The sequence below is a fragment of the Alligator mississippiensis genome, chromosome 12 (assembly GCF_030867095.1).
Source record: "Alligator mississippiensis isolate rAllMis1 chromosome 12, rAllMis1, whole genome shotgun sequence".
Taxonomy (NCBI): Eukaryota; Metazoa; Chordata; order Crocodylia; family Alligatoridae; genus Alligator; species Alligator mississippiensis.
The window spans coordinates 45988232-46006328 of NC_081835.1; the positions used below are offsets into that span (position 1 = coordinate 45988232).

General features: G+C 43.6%; 1 protein-coding gene and 1 long non-coding RNA gene across 9 annotated transcripts in view; one reads left to right on the forward strand and one right to left on the reverse strand.

Moving 5' to 3' along the window:
* The window catches only part of DOCK3 (dedicator of cytokinesis 3), a 664549-nt gene that overhangs the window by 475053 nt on the left and 171399 nt on the right, over positions 1 to 18097 (forward strand). For all 8 annotated transcript variants that reach the window (XM_059715389.1, XM_059715393.1, XM_059715390.1 and 5 more), the window contains exons 13-14: positions 4974 to 5062; positions 17629 to 17754. In XM_059715389.1, the coding sequence (XP_059571372.1) occupies positions 4974 to 5062; positions 17629 to 17754 (215 nt within the window). The remainder of the gene's footprint in view (positions 1 to 4973; positions 5063 to 17628; positions 17755 to 18097) is intronic.
* LOC132244459 (uncharacterized) overlaps positions 6120 to 18097 on the reverse strand; it is a 78776-nt gene continuing 66798 nt past the window's right edge. Inside the window, exon 2 of the long non-coding RNA XR_009455872.1 lies at positions 6120 to 7441. This is a non-coding gene — a long non-coding RNA (uncharacterized LOC132244459). The remainder of the gene's footprint in view (positions 7442 to 18097) is intronic.

Sequence of the window (18097 nt, forward strand, 5' to 3'; positions counted from 1 at the left end):
TTGTGCCACTGATTTTTCCTTTCATGTAGCACAACAAAGGATATCCACATTTCTGTGCTCAGAAAAGGTTTCTTGCTCATCATGCAGCAGGCAAGGAAGGTTTTAAATCAGTGTAGATAAATTGAACAGTTCTATATGTCATATGAAATCTGGTGACAAACTGAATTTACAAATACAGGGTCACATACCACCATGAGAAGCATATATGTGTACAGCAGGTAACAAAGCTAACCTAGGCAGAGAGGTAAAAAGGTCAAAGAATATATTATTTCTTTCTTCTTCAAAAAAATGTAATGCTAGCAAAAGAGACCAAATGAGCTCTATAAATCAAATTCCTCTAACCTCACAAGTGTGGACTGTAATGCATATTCCCTGCACTTCCTGTAGCCTTGTTTCTGCTGAAGTCCTCCTTAGGTGTGAAAGAGTTCCTTCTCTTTGCCTATTAGAATCAGGTCAGACAGTCAACATACATGTTAGCTGTGTTATGGGGAAGGATAATGACTTACATGCAACCTTGCCTCAATCTAGATCTTTCTAAATGTAGCTGAAAACAGTAATCTAGAGACCAAATGGGTCCACCCCCCATTACTAAATACTTGACATGCAATTCTCCATGGACCTGAGTCTGGGAAATTTTAAATTTTACTCTAAAAAGTCTGCCTTTTTTCTTTCTCCCTTTTATATGGCATGCTTGTTATATAACAAGCTATTCCTTGTTGGTTACATAGCTTTATCAAATATAAAATTCAGTATTTTCTTAGGGGCTGTCAGTTTGTTTGCTAGAGCAGAGCTTGTGGTATCTCATTATACTTGACATGGCATAGGTTTGTAATGTGGAAGTTGTAGAAAATGACCTTACAGTTTCCAGATAGCCTGTCACTCTTCATGTCATATGGTATTCCATTTCCATGAATATAACAGCTAAAAAATCCTTGATGTTTTTGTCTATTTTGACAGTAGCTAATTTTACTCCAGTTTAATTTTGCCAACATCATATATCCTTTAAAAACAAAGTAGCAGTAATTAACATGCTTCGAACAAAAAAAAGGCATTTGCAAGGAATGCCTCAGGGTAATTGTTTTTATCTTCCTAAAGTTTTGTATCTCTCCAGTAGTTGAAAGCTACAGTCTGTAAAGGTGACCAAATGAGGAAAGCTAGTAGAGCAAAAGTTTATCATTTTATCATAGCCAACACTTCATCAAGACAATGAGGAATCATTGTTGCTGTTAAGGAAGAAAGTGGCTTTATGTGCATCCTAACAGAATTTGCAGTGGTATTCTATTCAAAATTATCTCACAATTGGTTTACACACAGTTTTTGTACCAGTATTGAAGTAGTTTTACTAAAAGGGTTACACCAATACAGTCTCTAATTTGTATGAAGGTGCTTTATTCCAATATGTCATGTTCCTTTTCTCATGTGGGAGTTACCTTTGTTTTTGTGTACACCTTTAGGGCCTTGTTACACGTTACAGTTGAGACTTGTTAAAATGCTAGTCTCCAAGCCTTCAAGCAGTAAAGCATGTGTTAAGTGCCATCATAATGTAGCAAAGTTAAGACTTTTCTGGTAAGGTGTACCTTCAGATCATATTACCTAATACATGTTGATGTCCGACTACTCGGTGACATAATTCTATCAGGACACTCTAGTGCAGTGGGGGGGGGCTGGGGTGGACAAACGGCTGTTTGTCAGTCCCAGCCCCACAGCACACTGCAGTACACTGCAGTTTTCAGTGGCTCTGGTACTTAGGATATGTTTTATTTAGATCAGTGTTGCTCAAAAGTTGGGCCCCACAAGCTAGAAGAGGGGTGTGGGGCTGGTCTGTTAGGCCTCAACTGCCCCCTGTGCACCAGGGTCAGGACTCATGCAACCCCCACGTGGTGGAATTGGGTTCTGCACTGCCTTCACCCAGCCCTGCGTACTGAGATCGGGCCCTGTGCCATCCTAAAATGGACTCCATTGAACTTGGATATTTTACTGTTAACTCATTGTTTAATGGAAGTTTTGTTGGGTGGCTTAATTTTTGAGAAATAACAAGGGTCACTAGTGAAGTAAAATAAACATCAAAACATGCAGTGTGCAAGGTTGCAAAAGTCCCTGCTCCACACTCTATCAAGTCATTAGAAAGTCTCTTATTTATAAGGTCAGTTATATCTTCTCTCCCTGTGAAGATAAGGGTATGTACAAGCCTTACATTTAGAAAGACCTAACCCTGAGTCAGACTGACCAGGGTTAGGTTGGTCCAAATACCCACTCATGAAGGCATTTGCAGGGTTTAAATCAGCCAAAAAATGGCACACACGATCTAATTTAGTTCTCTTAGTTTAAGCCACCTACACTTAGACCAGCCACTCTGTAGTCATCATAAAGATGGCATCCATAAATTACTCTTCTTATGCTTGCTTCATTAGGTTATAAAAAAGACATAACAATGTATCTGGTACCAGAACTTGTACATCTCTGTAATACTCACTGATGAGTCAAGAAATTACAAGTGTCAGGCCTTTGAGGGACTGTAAACTTTGTCAGAACCTTCCATTGCCCATTTACTGATGAGATCTTCACAAAGTAGATGGCATTAAAGTTAGACAGTATACTCCCTGGACTCTGATTAGTTAAAAGAGAGCATGCACTTTTTTCAGCAGCATAGTTGCTTCTTTTAAGAATTGTATATATTTTAAATTGGCTATTGTGTTTGCTTTTCTTGCTCATTAACCGTATTACGATGGTAGAAGCAAAGTACTGAGAGCGACTGCCTCACTGAGTTGGATTTAATCACATCCTTTTCTTTTCCTCAGTCACCTCTGTAGTAACCTTAATTAAAACAGAGTTGCAGCAATACCAGTTATCTTAACCCACCAGTCCCATTATCATCCAAGAGTAAAGGATATAATACACACATATACACAAAATAAAACTCTGAAGCCATCTGGCAACTGAAGACAATTTTGCTACAGTGAGACATGCTAAAACATTTTCTTTCTGCTTTGCATAAAAATTTGTGAAATCCATTAAAACGGGTTGTCAGCCATGGTTATGTGTACCCCCAGGGGTACTTGGGAAGGCCCTATGGGGTACATGCGGGCAGGTGGGGACAGAGCACTGCCACCCGCAACCGCACACTGGTATAGCAAAGGAGCAGGGCTGGGGGGAAGGGGTGCAAGGGCAGTGGCGTCCCTCTTCAGGCTGCACAGGCACCACCCGGGTGGCTGGACGCAGAGGGGAGGGAGGTAAAGAAGCTCAGACGTAGAAGCTGCCACCACCACCCCACGCTGCCGCTGCTCTGCAACCAGCTGCATGCTGCCCCCCTTCTCGCGCTCCTTGTCGTGTTGCTAGGGGTACACTTATTGAAAAAGGTTGAAAACCCCTGCACTAAAGCATAATTCTGTACTGGGTAGGTCTGCCTGGGCACAGGGTCTGGGGAAAAATTTTAAGGGGAGGAAACATCTCAAGTACCAGGGAACTTATATAAAATGTTATTAAATAATATGCAACTCATAAACAACTTGTTATTATTACGCATAAGAATTTTATTTTAGTGAAAGACCAAGCCATTATATTGCAGTTATAGTCAACAAATAGGTACAGGGCTTTAATATCTGCACTGGACAGAACATAACAAAACAAATATAAAGGATAAAGGAGAGGGATAGAAAAGTAAACAGAAATAATGAACTTGATTTTATAGTGAATTGCATCAGTTTTAAATATTTTTTTACTTGAGTGATTGAAATAGAATCCATACATAATATAGTAAAGAATCCACCCTACCTTTATTACAAACACATTTTGTTAATTGTTCTAATTATTCATTATTAACCTTAATTTTTATGTTAATATGCTATAATTTGAGGGAACAAAAATTGAAGAGGAGGTCAGGAATGGAGGAGAGGATTGAAAAACAAAATTTAAAGTCTGTAAAAACAGTCTGTGAAATAAGAGGGACAGAAAGTTCTACTCATATATATCCTGAGGATGCGTGCAATATTAAAATATGTGAAATGGCTACTACAGTGGTCAAGATGTATATTAGACAGTATTTCAGAACTACCCCTGTTCATAGTCATTGCTTTTACTACTAACTAGGTAAGAAATTAATCTGTATGGTTTGTACTATTTATGATCAATACAGCTGGCTACCTTGGATGAATGTTGTTAAGAACCTTAATTTGCAGAATAAATTTCAGTGCATCACCTAGACTGAAATCAACAGTTAATCTTTGATTTTTATCTGGTCTTTCAGGCTGAGGAGTTAGTCATAGTGCTAATTACATCACTCAAATGGTTCTTTGACTTCTAAGTAGTAAGACTGCATGTGTATGTGAACTTAAATGAATAAATGATAGCAAGGAACCTCTCTCCTAGCAATAACATAAAATATGCACTTAACGTTCTGTAAGTTTTTATGGTAATTTGTTGTCATAATTTCTTGGACTATTATTATATTTCAAAAAATTGTGCAATGTAATTAAACATAAGTCTTGCTGCAAATAATTAAACTACTCAAGTTTCTCTTTTATTGCACCTTTCAATTATCTGGTTTTATATTTTGGGATGTAACTTGATTTGTTACCACATTTGAAAGGATAACATATAGCCACAGTTAATATTAGGTTTAAATTGATCTTTTTTCAAAATTGAGTTAAAAATGTATAAATTCCACCCCACCCCACCCCCCCCCCGTCCCACATCATAGTGTGTGAGATGAAACTTTTCCCAAAACAATTCTTTCAATGACAAAAGTCACCACAGGCTCAGAAGCGCCCAGGATGCAGAGATTAATATTTGGAGACATGTCTTGTTTCCCTTCTGGCTCAATGTTGCAGTTCTGGCTGTTAAAAAGGGAGTTGTAAGGGATTTCTCTTGGGCAGCAGACCACACAACTTTTATTTCTTTTTGTCACTGCAGTCTTTCTTATTGTCAGATGACTCATAAAAGAACGGGTAATTTTAACTAGCTCCCTTTTCTTTTAGGTGCAACAATGAAAATGAATGGTACCAGATCCATGAAAACATTATCCGCAAGTCCAGCACCAAATACACAGCACCCAGCTCCAACTATGGTAATTATTTTTATTTCTTTATTACTTGATTTCTTTATTTTGCTACAATAAAACTGTTAAAGAGTACTTGAACTAAACTAAGAATTTTATGTGACATGTTCCACATGATCTCCCGTTACACCTAGCCAAGTGCTCACTTTATTATTTGTGATGGATTTGGTACTTTTTCAGGTAAAACTTTTTTGGGCTAGATCCTATTTTCCTTAATTGGTATGTATGGAGCCAGGTAACTGCAGTTTTGTGTAATTAGACCCCTGACACATTATACTTAAGACTCAATTAACAGGTTAATTGTGCCTTAAATAGTAACCACCCACACATGCAACTCAGTTGAAGGAGTGATGGTGATACAGTAAACAAGCCACAAAGTTATTCCACATATACTAGTTCATTTGTATCATGCCTTAAATTGAACATGGGGCTGGGACCTGTCAAGACCCCATGTGCCACCAAGCTAATGACATACCTGGTTTCATAGCGGGGCATCAGATTATGGCAGGCCGAGGCTGGGCTCCCATTTACTGGGAGCTGTATAAACCAGGTATGTATGTAAGGTCTGGTAAGTACCAAAATTATAGTTTCGGAAAAACCACAGTTAGCAGGTGTTAGATGCTGGGAGATGTGGGTGGGTGAGGATTGCCATATTTAGCTCAGGACTGTCCAACTTCAGTGGCCTCTGGGCTGCACAACACACAACCCATATACTATAGGGCAGGCCTCCAGGATCCCCCACACTTCCCCTGGCCTCCCCATCTTGAAATCCATTTTCTGTTCCTTGCTGTTTGGACAGAGTCAGTGCACAGTAGGGGTGTGTGAAACAGGTCATATTTGATTCAGATTCGGCCCAAATCAGGGACAGTGATTCAATTAGTTGATTCAGATAACTGTACCGATTCGATAGAGCCAACTCCAAATCTGAAGATTCAATGCTGATTCGGTGAATCAGCGATTCGGCCATAAACACAGCTTTATATGTTTTTTCTACGTACCTTTGTTGAGCCCCAGCTCAAATCTGGGATCGTGCCCAGTATGCAAAGGCCAATAAAGATACCAGGGGTGAAAGTATAAAGAAGGTTTATTGCTAGCAATAAAAGGTGCGAGCGGAATAATTTCACATAACAAGCACACCAGATCACTACCACTAAGCATCTTTTATACAGGAGTTTTCAAGTTCTCACCAGCGTATTTGTTTGCTGATTGGTTGTAAGGAGTGACGCAAGAAGTTCTTTACTGAGCATGTCTCTATACCTGTGTTTTAGCTATGTATCTCATTTATATACATGTATGTTTCATTAGCATACTTTTTCCCCACCTAGGGGCATGATTTTTAGTATTTTAACGAGCCCTTTTAACCCAGTACCCTGTTTTTTCCTTTTTGTTTTCAAGCCCGCTTTATCTCAGACTGTCTCCTCCTTATCATTGCAGATGGGCATTCGTCACATAACATTCTGTTTGCTTTGTCTTGGGTAGTGTTTTCTAGGTCACTCCTTACATTCCCCCCTATGGAGCATTTTTAATTATTATTATGATTGCTCCGTTCAATTTGGCTTAACAAAAATCTAGTATCATCAGCTTTCTTTGTTTGTAAAATCATTTGATTTACCTTGGTTCAATTTTAAGGCAATTACCAGTACAATTAACCATTAGGAAACATTCAGAAGCATTAGCTGTTGCCTGAACCCGTAAGGAGAACATGTTTCTGCTTTTCTCTTTTACAATAGTCCCCCACTTATATATATATCCTGATATGTACTTTCCTTCTCTACATCTTCCAGCATAGTATAATTTTGTAAAATTTTCAAAGGGGTTGGTACTGCGATTAAGCTTGAGGTAAAAACCAGGTGAGCATTGATCCCTCCCGCTAAGCAGAAGTCCGTTCTATTTAAAATTTCCCGGGCCAGATAAATCCAGACATTTTCCTGAGGGTGAAATTTTTGTTGTAAAAGGTTTTCCCCTCCTATGAGAAGGAGTGGACAGATCAGGGCGCCCCACAATAAAACCTTGAACAATTTCATGATAAGGCCTGTAAAACTTGATCAAAGATTGACAAATTATTTAAAGTTCCTTTCTTTTGAATAGGAATTTTAAGTCTCTTATTGGCTCCACCTTCCACTGTTCTCTGTCTCCAGTCCCGGAGTCTGCAGGGGTTCCTTCTTGTTCTGGTCCAGCCACCGGCTTTAGGCGACTGGAATGTATCCAAGTCTTGATTCCTTCGAGCTTTGCTGCTGTCGGGGTCATCAAAAGTACCCTATATGGGCCCTTCCATCTGGCTCGAAGTGGTTCCTCATTCCAGTCTTTCACAAGGGCGTAACTCCCAGGTAATAGTTGATTTTCCGGGGCAGGAGACTGTTCCTGTGTCTGCAGCACATCCTGTACCTGCTGATGGATGGAATACAAAACAGAAACCAAGGACCATACGTATTCTCTAATCATTCCCTCTCCTAAAACATGTAACTGTTGTTCAGTACCCATGGGCAGACTCAGAGGGTAAGGCTTACCATACATTATCTCAAATGGGCGTAATCCCAATTTAGAATGTGGTGCAACCCTTACTCGTAACAGGGCCAAGGGTAGGGCCTCTGGCCATTTGAGTCGAGCTTCTTGGCAAATCTTTGCAAGGTGTCTTTTTAAGGTCTGATTCATATGTTCCACCTTTCCACTGGACTGGGGTCTCCAAGGGGTGTGTAAATGCCAGCTGATTCCCAGGAACTCAGAAACCTTCTGAGTAATTTGTGCAATGAAATGTGGGCCATTGTCTGACCCTGTTCCTTTTGGAAGTCCGAAGCGAGGTATGATTTCTTGTAGGAGTGCCTTGACCACCTCTCAGGCTTGGGCAGTCTGACATGGGAAGCACTCAACCCAATTAGAGAAAGTGTCCACAAAGACAAGGAGATATCTCATCCCTTGTTGCCAAGGCAACTCGGTAAAATCCACCTGCCATTCTTCTCCTGGCCCATTGCCTATTCTCTGATGTCCTGAAGTTTCTTTTTTCCCTCCTTTGGGTTATTTCTCTGGCAGACCTCACATGTCTCTGCTACCTTCTTGGCAGCCTCTCTTAATCCCACTCCAGTTACATAGTGACTGATCCATCTTACCAGGGCCGTGGGTCCGTAGTGGGTGCCATGATGAGCGCTCTTTACTAGCACATGAACCCAGGCAGCTGGGATGATAATGGGGCCATCCTTTGCTACTAACCACCCGTGCTCCCCCTTCTTTGCTTGAAACTCTTTTATCAATTGTTTGTCTCTTTCCCCATACTGTGGTGTCACAGGCTGGTATAGGTCTGGGAGGAGAGGTAACAGATTACTTACTTCGGGCAGCAAGTCTGTCTGAGGTCTTTTAGCTGCTCTCTTTGTTGTAGCGTCAGCAAATCGATTACCTTTTGTGGAGGGGTCGTTCCCTTTCTGATGTGCTTTACAATGCATTACCGCTACCTCCTTTGGTTCCCAGACTGCCTTGAGGAGAGCTTTTTTTGCTTGCTATACTTAATGCTTGCTCCTTTAGGATCAAGTAGACCCCGCTCTTTCCACAGCGCTCCGTGAGCATGTAAAACAAGGAAAATATATTTAGAATCAGTATAAATATTGACAGTTTTGTTGGCCGCCAATTGCAAAGCCCGAGTCATAGCAATGAGTTCAGCCTTTTGAGCTGAAACAGATGGGCTTAAATGTCCTGCTTCTGTCACATTCTGTGTAGTCACGATAACGTATCCGGATTTTCGAATTCCAGTTCAGCATTTTCAAGGGGTCGATGTCTCAGTTAAACAGCTTCCAATGTTTGCAGGCAATCATGTACAAGATCTGGTGTGTCAGCCATAGGTGGCAACAGTGTTGCTGGATTTACAGTGTGAGAAATGGCTAATTTTATTTCAGGCTTATCTAGGAGGATGGCCTGATATCAAGCCATTCGTCCCGGGGTTAACCAGTTCCCTCCTTTCTGCTCCAGGACTGTAAGCACTGCGTGAGGCACATATACAGTCATTTCACGGCCTAGGGTTAACTTTTCAGCTTCTTGTATTAGCAGACAGGTGGCAGCAACAGCCCGGAGACAAGCAGGCCATCCAGATGACACAAAGTCTAATTTTTTAGAAAGATATGCCACTGGTCATTGCCAGCTACCCAATTTCTGTGTTAATACTCCCACGGCTACCCCCACTTCGGTAATGCACAAAAAGGGAAAAAGGCTTACTCATGTCCGGTAGTCCTAAGGCAGGTGCTTCAATGAGAGCCTGCTTTAACTGGCAGAATGCTTGCTCATACTCTTCAGTCCTTTCCTGGCTTCCATCCGCATTGGATATTGTTTCACACATGGAGGCTGGGCCCCTGGCAAAAGTTGAATCTTTACAGGGTCAGCATTTTTAGCCTTCCCGGGTCGGTGACCTGCCCATACCCATGGAACAACAGCATCAAGCAGGGTTTGAGGAATATCCGGTGTACTTTCCTCTCGGAGAAGGCCGAGAAGGCAAGCCTGCAGGTGCCACCCCTTTTCAGGAGGCACAGTCAGGAACATATGCCCATCCTGAAATGACAACGTAGCTTGCAGTTTACAGAGGAGGTCTCTCCCTAAAAGGGGAATGGAGCAGTCTGGCATATACAAGAATTGATGGGTGACTTCGGCCTGCCCAAGATTACATGTCATTGGCTGTAGGAAGGGTCGTGTTACTGCCTTCCCTGTGACCCCTACCACCGGCACAGTCTTTTTACTTAAAGGTTTCAGTTTTTGAGTTAAGACAGAATGGGCAGCACCTGTATCGACGAGAAATTCTACCAATTCATCTCTGTCCCCTAGTTGCATTTTAACCAGAGGCTTGTCAGGGGACACCAGGATCTGGGTTATCTTTCCCTCCCGGGCCTCTGGTCCCCTTCAATCTGAATCCCTTCCAAAAGCAAACAGTCCACTGCTCTCCTCTTTTTTCTTTTCACCTTCACCTACTTTCCGATAGGGGCATTCCCGCTTCCAGTGTCCCTTTTGTTTGCAATAGGCACACTGATCTTTCTCTAATGGACCCCGCCTCTGAGGCTGTCTCTGGGATCCCTCATTTCTGGGTTTTCCCATGATTGCAGCTGCCACTAGGGCTGCCTGCATTTTCATCTTTCTCTCCTCTTTCTTGTCCTGTTGCTTTTCCTGAACACTTTCTCGGTTAGTAAATACTTGGTAAGCAATGTCTACTAGTTGAGAAATAAGCATACCTGTTGCTCCGTCTGTCTTCTGCAATTTCTTTCTAATGTCTGGTGCACTCTGACCTATGAAGATCATATTTACCATGCGAGCGTTTGATGCATCCTCCGGGTCCTCGCGAGTGTATTGTCTGAAAGTGGTGTAAATTCTTTCCAAGAAAGCACTCGGGGTCTCATTCGTCTCCTGTCGAATCTCATACACCTTACTGAGATTCTGAGGTTTTTTCACAGCATCTCTCAATCCTCGGAGGATATATTCTCGATAGGCATGGATGGAGGTCATATCTTGGTCTGGTTTCCAATCTGGCTCCTGGGTGGGGACATGATCGTCCCTATTTCCTTGCAGGTGCCCTGCGGTAATTTCCTTTTCCACGTACTCACGGGCTTTGTTTACTACCATTCTCCTTTCCTCTGGTGTCAACAGGACATCTAAAAGAGACTGAACATCTGCCCAGATTGTTTTATGGGTTTTGAAAATCGTTTCAAACAGGTTTCGTACCTTTTCAGGATTCTCTCTCAAGCTGGGGGTATCGTTCCGCCAGTTATACAAATCTGAGGTAGTGAAAGGAAAGTGCACAAAGGTTCGACGGTAGGTTGGCTCACCGTCATCTTCGAGAGGCCTGGGTACCACTTGTTCTGTTAGAGGAAATACCCCATTTCCCTTCCCACAGCCAGGATCAGATTCCCTGCGATGTTTTTCCTTAACCCCGGAGTCTGCTCCTAACTGTACTGTCCACCCACCTCCCGGGGTTATATCAGGAGAAGTCGGGGATTCTGGAGATTGCCAAGCACCTGACGGCCATGGTTCATGCTGTTTCAGATCCCTGGGTCGGGGAGTGTTCTCAACCTTTGCCTCGGGGGGGAGAAGCAGGAAGAGCAGATGCCAACGAGGAATCAGACGAATGAGGAGGAGGAGGGGGAAGAGGAGGAGGATAAGGTGGAAGCAGCAAAGGGAGGGGAGCCTTCGGCTCCGGACATTCCAGGACAGGATTTGCAGTTGGTCGAGCCACTGCCATCTCACAGATCCCAACCCCCTCCCCCAATCCACATTCCTCCAAAACCTTTCTATCTCTACAGAAACGCTTGCGCATACATCAATTCCTCCCATTTACCATTCTGCCGGCACAACAAAATCAATTGTAAGATTGTATTATAATTAACACTTCCCTCCAGAGGCCAGTGTTCTTGATCATCTAGCTTATAGCGTGGCCACGCAGTTTCACAGAAGAATTTAGCTTTCTTCTTTGTCATAGGATCCCCACCGAACTCTGCCCAATGTCCCAATACACAAGAGAGGGGGGTACATTTAATAGTACCCATCTCAGGGCTGCCTTCCCGGTTCTGACCGTCCAACTTACCTGGGATCCAGGGATCTGTTCTTAGTCCTCATCCTCACAGGGGAAAAATCACTGATCTTGGACTCGGGCCAGACAGAATACTTACAGAGATAATCCCAGGCAGGCGTACTGACGGTAGGCCTTATGCCCTTTCTACCCTCTCACCCAGGTGCCTGTTACTGGTACTTTCACTCTATGGCGTTGCACCGTTAGGCTACTGCCGCCTCAGCAATCCAGCTCCCCCTGAAGCAAAAGTCTCACCGGGAAAAGAGATCCCGGGGCGCACCTGACATTCGTTCCGGAGGAGTAATCAGCTGGTCGTCAGTTAGTCCGGGCAAAGCTTATCTAAGGCAGTCCCATCTGGGTCGCCAAAAACTGTTGAGCCCCAGCTCAAGTCTGGGATCGTGCGCGGTATGCAAAGGCCAATAAAGATACCAGGGGTGACAGTATAAAGAAGGTTTATTGCTAGCAATAAAAGGTGCGAGCGGAATAATTTCACGTAACAAGCACACCAGATCACTACCACTAAGCATCTTTTATACAGGAGTTTTCAAGTTCTCACCAGCGTATTTGTTTGCTGATTGGTTGTAAGGAGTGACGCAAGAAGTTCTTTACTGAGCATGTCTCTATACCTGTGTTTTAGCTATGTATCTCATTTACATACATGTATGTTTCATTAGCATACTTTTTCCCCACCTAGGGGCGTGATTTTTAGTATTTTAAGGAGCCCTTTTAACCCAGTTCCCTGTTTTTTCCTTTTTGTTTCAAAGCCCCCTTTATCTCAGACTGTCTCCTCCTTATCATTGCAGATGGGCATTCGTCACATAACATTCTGTTTGCTTTGTCTTGGGTAGTGTTTTCTAGGTCACTCCGTACACCTTGAGGTATCAGGCAGCTCATGAATGCTGTGATGAAGGGAGCGGATGAGCATCCCACAGGAGCGCGGGGGTATAATTCTGGTCCACTTCCAGATCCGCTGGCTTGCTGATTAGCTGCAGGTGAACCCCAGGTGCCTCCCCAGACCCAGAAGGCACCAGCCGCCAAACCAGGGGGCAGGCCCCCGCATGCTCCCCAGCAGACCCAGAAGGGGACCAGAAGAGCTTCTGGTCCCCTTCTGGGTCTGCTGCCGAGTGCACTGGGGAGCCCCCTGCGCTCCTGTCGGATGCTCCATCCGTCCCAGCATCTCAGCATTCACGAGCCGCCTGGTACCTTGAGGTATGTAGAAAAAACATTTAAAGCTGTGTCTATGTCCGAATCATCAAATCTTTCCAAATCTCTCCAAATCGATTTGGAGGGTTCCAATTCAATTCGGAGAGATTAAAGTGTCTCCTGATTCAATCAGATTCAGAGATTTGGCTGCTGAATTGGGCTGAATCTCCTCCAAATTGAATCAGAAACTGAAGCTTTACACAGTCCTCTGGTATCCCTCCCCTATTCCCTATGGGGGCCCGGGGGGTGGGGGGCCTCTCCTGGGCTTTCATCAATCCTGCTACTATATGGGAGAGGTGACTGCACAGGTCTGCAGGCTGTGTATTGGTCCCTCACAGGCTGCCAGTTAGACAGGCTTGTTTTAGCTGAATAGCCAATGATTAAGACACATGTCTAGAGAACCAGAGTTCCAGGTTTTAAACTTCCTCTTACCCAGAAGTAGTTTGAACCTGCATCTGTTACTCCCCAGCAGAGTGTTCTAACAGAAAGGCTACATGTTATGTATTATCCAAACTGTTCTCTAGCCATCCCTTAGAAGCTGAGCCCTGGGCAGTCAAGAGAGGGAGTCATAAAGAGCCAGGAGGAAGAGAACAGGCCAGAGGGTATGGAGCTCAGTGAAATGAATGTTGCTCTGAAGTGGCATAAGTGCCAAAAACTGAAGGTACATAGCTGCACACACGCCATTAAGTCATGTAAAATGAAATAACATTTAGGCCACTGTGTTCAGTTTATAAGTAGAAGTATATCTCCTTTTAAGTCACACTGGGCACATCAAAGCATGCACATTTACTGAAAAGTAATTTAGGTTACTGCGCAGTAACTGAAAATTACTATGCAGGATGGGCATGCATCTACACATGCACGCTTGTACTGTGCAGTTACTATGGCAACTTACGCTGACTTGGGCGTAAATCTGATACCTGCATTATGCAGGTATCAGATTTACACCCAATTAGTTACTGCACATTAATACACGTGTAGACACCTTACTGCACAGTAACACTGTGTGTGTAGACTCATTTGGGATTAACTTTAGTCCCAAGTCAGTCCAAACACAGCGTTACTGCACTTTAACAGCTGCATGCCTAAAAACCACATACTGCGCAGTAACTTACTGAGTTACTGAGCAGTAAATGCACATGTCGACATGCCCACTGACTGTTTACCATGAATCTTCTCCTGCTTATGCCGTGTCTGTAATAATAAATGATCCCAGAAATTACATTTTCTTCTTAGTAATGTCTGTACGTTTCTGCATTCCACAGGGCTGTGCTGCAGAGGCTGCTAATGGCCTGTTCTAGTAATACCTTTCTGTGTGATTCTTCATTCATATCTGACTTTTACTGGGCATTTTTATATGCTTATGAAAACCAGTAGCTAAGAAAAAGCCAGTAGCAATATTTTTAACTATCTGCATTAGCAAAACTATTCTATATGTCCATTGATAGCAATATGTTTCTGGTTAAGTGGTCCTATGCAGGCTCAGCAAGATATAGAGGATTTGCAAAGTAGTAAACAAAAAAAATCTCTCTTGATTATCCTGGATCATAAAGCTTTCCTCCGTCACCCAGGGAGAATACCACTTCCATGAAACTTCCAGCAGTAACACACACCTAAGATATGCTGATGTGAAGACACCATAAATCTCTGTCTAGAAGGGAAGTAGAAATATAAATAAATAAATATTAAATTTGCTTAAGATACTTACCTGAGTGGTCCAGAGAAATACCAGTGCATTCACACCTACAAATTAACTATCATGAAAGCTAGCTCTGATAATTTCAGTTCAGATTGCTTCATAAATAGCTGGGTGGAATTGTTGTCTTGACAGAGTTCTTGTCATATTCAGAGTTCAATTTTATTATTCAATTAAACATAAATTTAAACTGTGGGGGAGAGTGAGCCCCTTCCCAGTGAGGGGCTGTGTTGCAGGTTTGGGCTGCATGCAGCAGCTCTGAGGTCTGGGGGCAGAGCCCTGCAAGCCCCTGCAGTGCCACCACACTCCAGAGCCTCTCTGCCAGCCCCGCAGCACAGCCTCGCCATGAAGCCGTGACAGGCTCCTGCCCCTAGGTCACTCATCTCTCACCGCTTCAGCTGATGGGTGGGGGTGGGGACAGGGCCAGCCCCTGCTGCTTATTCTGTGCCAGGGCAAGATACTGAGGAGACTTATGTAGCCCCTACATTGTTCTTCCCCGAGCTTCATATGCAGCCTGGCCAGGCAGACCCAATGGCCAGTGGTTGATTAAGCCCCTTCCTGCCAAGAAGGGCTTGCTCCAAGCACAGAGGAGCTGCTCGCACTGCAGCCGGGTCTGCCCAGCCTGCTCTACCTGGACCGGCCGCTCCTGCCCTGTGTTTGGAGGCAGCTCCCTGCCTTATTCAGCCACTGTCTCCGAGGACAGGGCAGCAGCGGCCAGGCTGGGCTAGGCAGACCTGGCTGGGCAGACCCTGCTGCGGTGGAGCAGTCTCTCTCTGTGCTCGCTCTCCCTCAGTGTGACAGGGGCTGCCACCCCCATTAAGGGCTCTGTCCCTCCTGCTGCAGCAGTGGGGAGAGGGCACAGCCAGGCAGGGCCCCTGGTGGGGGCAGGGACGGGGGTTATTTCTCTGGCCTCTGGGAGAGGGGACAACATGGGGCCTATTCTGGGCAAGGAGCCACACAGCTGCCAGTGGGGTAGCGGGGAAACGAACTCTACTCCTTGTCCCCCTCTGTCTCAGGGGTCATGGTTCCCCACTGCTGCAGCAGTGAGGTGGGGAGTACAGGGATACCCAGCTTGGGTCCCTGCCAGTGGCACAGGGAGGGGGAATTAAACCCCTCTCTGGCCAGACCCCTACCCCTGCTGGTCCCTGCTGGGGCTGCAGAGCAGAGGGGTGGGGTCAGCCTGGCTGGGCTGGAGCAGATAGCCCTGCCCCTCCCAGCCCAGAAAGCATGCCAGGATGCTGGGGGTATTTGATTTACTCAAACCAGAAAAGTGTCTGGGACAGACATTGCATAAACCAGTTTGAGCCAAATCCGTTAAGTCTGATACTCCATTCAACCACATTTATCTCAAACCGGTTTCAGCCATGTTCAAACTGGTTCATGTACACTGAATGTCTGTTCTGTTACAGGTTTAAACCAGTTTCTCATCACTTAAACCAGTTTATGTGTAATGTGTGTCCCTTGCATTATAGAATAGATAACTAAGAGGGGATATGAAAGAGGTCTATAAAATCATAAATGGTGTGAAGAAAGTAACTAGGTATTTGTTGTCTTTCACAATACTAGTACTGTGAGACATGCAATTAAATTATTAGGTAGCAGTTCTAAAGCATATGAAAGGAAGTTCTTTTTCACACAGCGTGTAACTGGCTTGTGGAACTCATTGCCACTAGATGTTGTAGAGGCTGATAATCAAATCAGACTCAAAAAGGAATTGGACAGATTCATGCTTCAGTAGCAAAAGTTCGGGTGAGTCAAGGGGTATGAGCCCTTGGTACTAGCTAAGGGGGGCACCTCACACTCCTCTCCCTTGCAAACATACCACACACCTTCACTGCAGGAAGGAGGGCAGATTAGCAGGGGCAGCATGCAGTACAGAAGCAGTGGCTAGAGGTTTGCTGCTGTTTGTGGGGGTGAGATCACCTCCTTTTTCTGTCACTGCAGTTTGATGTTTCAGTGATCACTTGACACACGTGTTGGTGGCAAAAAAGGAGGTGATAACCCCCACCTGCAGCCCTGAGCCTCCAGCTGCTGCCCACACTCCATGCACTGACACCACGCAAGGCACGCAGTACTGACCAATTACGCCTCTGTCATGCAGGAGAAGTTAATCAGTGGGCTGCAGCTTCCAAATCAGGACCTTCTAGGCCTCTGAATGCTGGAAGCCATAAGGGAAAAAGGGCAGGAACAGAACAGTCAAGGTAAACGCTGTATAAATACTCTTTCCCTTAGCCTTCGCTTTCTTCCATTGTGAGGTGAAGGGTACCGAACTAGACGAATCTGTAGTCTGAACCAGAGTGGCATTTCTTACGTTCTTGAGATATAAATAGAAAAACAATTAGAGGAATAACTATGTAGACAGGTGAGCTGAAATTAATAATATAATTGATCCCGGTCCACTTATTCAGTGTTGGAAAATACAGAGAGGCATCTAAAAACAGGAAATTACTGACCCATCTTACTTCTTGGTCCAGAGCTTGCAGTCTGACCAGTTACTTATGCTGGGACAGTCCTAAGTACTAAAGGGAATGTTGTTATAGATCAGCAGTCTCACATCAGGTAATTAGAGACAAATTTAGAAAATGAACTTTATTATTGTTTTATGGTGTTAGGTTAGATTAAAGACACTTTGGGGAAATCCCACAGTATTCCTCAATACAGTAATTAAGATAAAAACTTGCATTATTACTGACCAGTGTATTGTAGCCTGCTATATACCAGGTAAGAAATACTGTCTTCTAACTGGTTTACTATCATGCTATAACATATCTTCCAAGTTTAGTTTTGTAATCCAAATTCACAGTCATTTACATTACACTCCTAGCTGTTTCTTTTAGATATATGAAACCTAGGGTGAAAATGTCTTATATCTGGAAAAAAAATATATGAGAGGCAAGGATTTCAGTGGGTGTTATCTTTTATTGGATCAACTGCATGGTTGGGATAGACTTAGACAAGCTTCTGACTTGAAGAAAGATGTATTGCATTTGAAAGCTTGTCTAAGTCTGTCACCCACAGAAATCCTTGCCTCTCCCATATACTTGTAATAAATGAACTTAATGTAAGAAATTATTTTCCATACATGCCTTCTGTGGACTGAATTTCGGCTCTTGGGTCTGGAAAAATAAATTATCTTTTTTTTTGTAGGACTTATCATTTCTCTACAGCTCCTTCGTGGGGACATGGAGCAGATTCGAAGGGAAAACCCCATGATCTTTAACAGAGGCATAGCTATTACCAGAAAACTGGGTTTTCCTGATGTCATAATGCCAGGTAAGCAAAGCACCTCTATCTGTAAAATGGAGATACTGCTGTTCACACTTTTCCCTTAACAATCATAATTGGGATGGTAACTTCACTCATGGAAGGACAATAATATAAGAGTTGCCTTATTTCCAACCTGGAAATTCTAGATTGCATTAAAGCACATCTGTTGCTAATCAGAAGTATTTTTATTGAACCAATATAAAATAATAAGAGAATGTGTTAAATTGGCATATGTAACATGTTTAACTCCTTTTTCCCATAATCAAGGGAAAGAGTACAGTTTCTACTTTGTCAGGCTGATTTACACATTTCATGTGACCCTTCAGCATTGCTTTACAGCATACAGGCT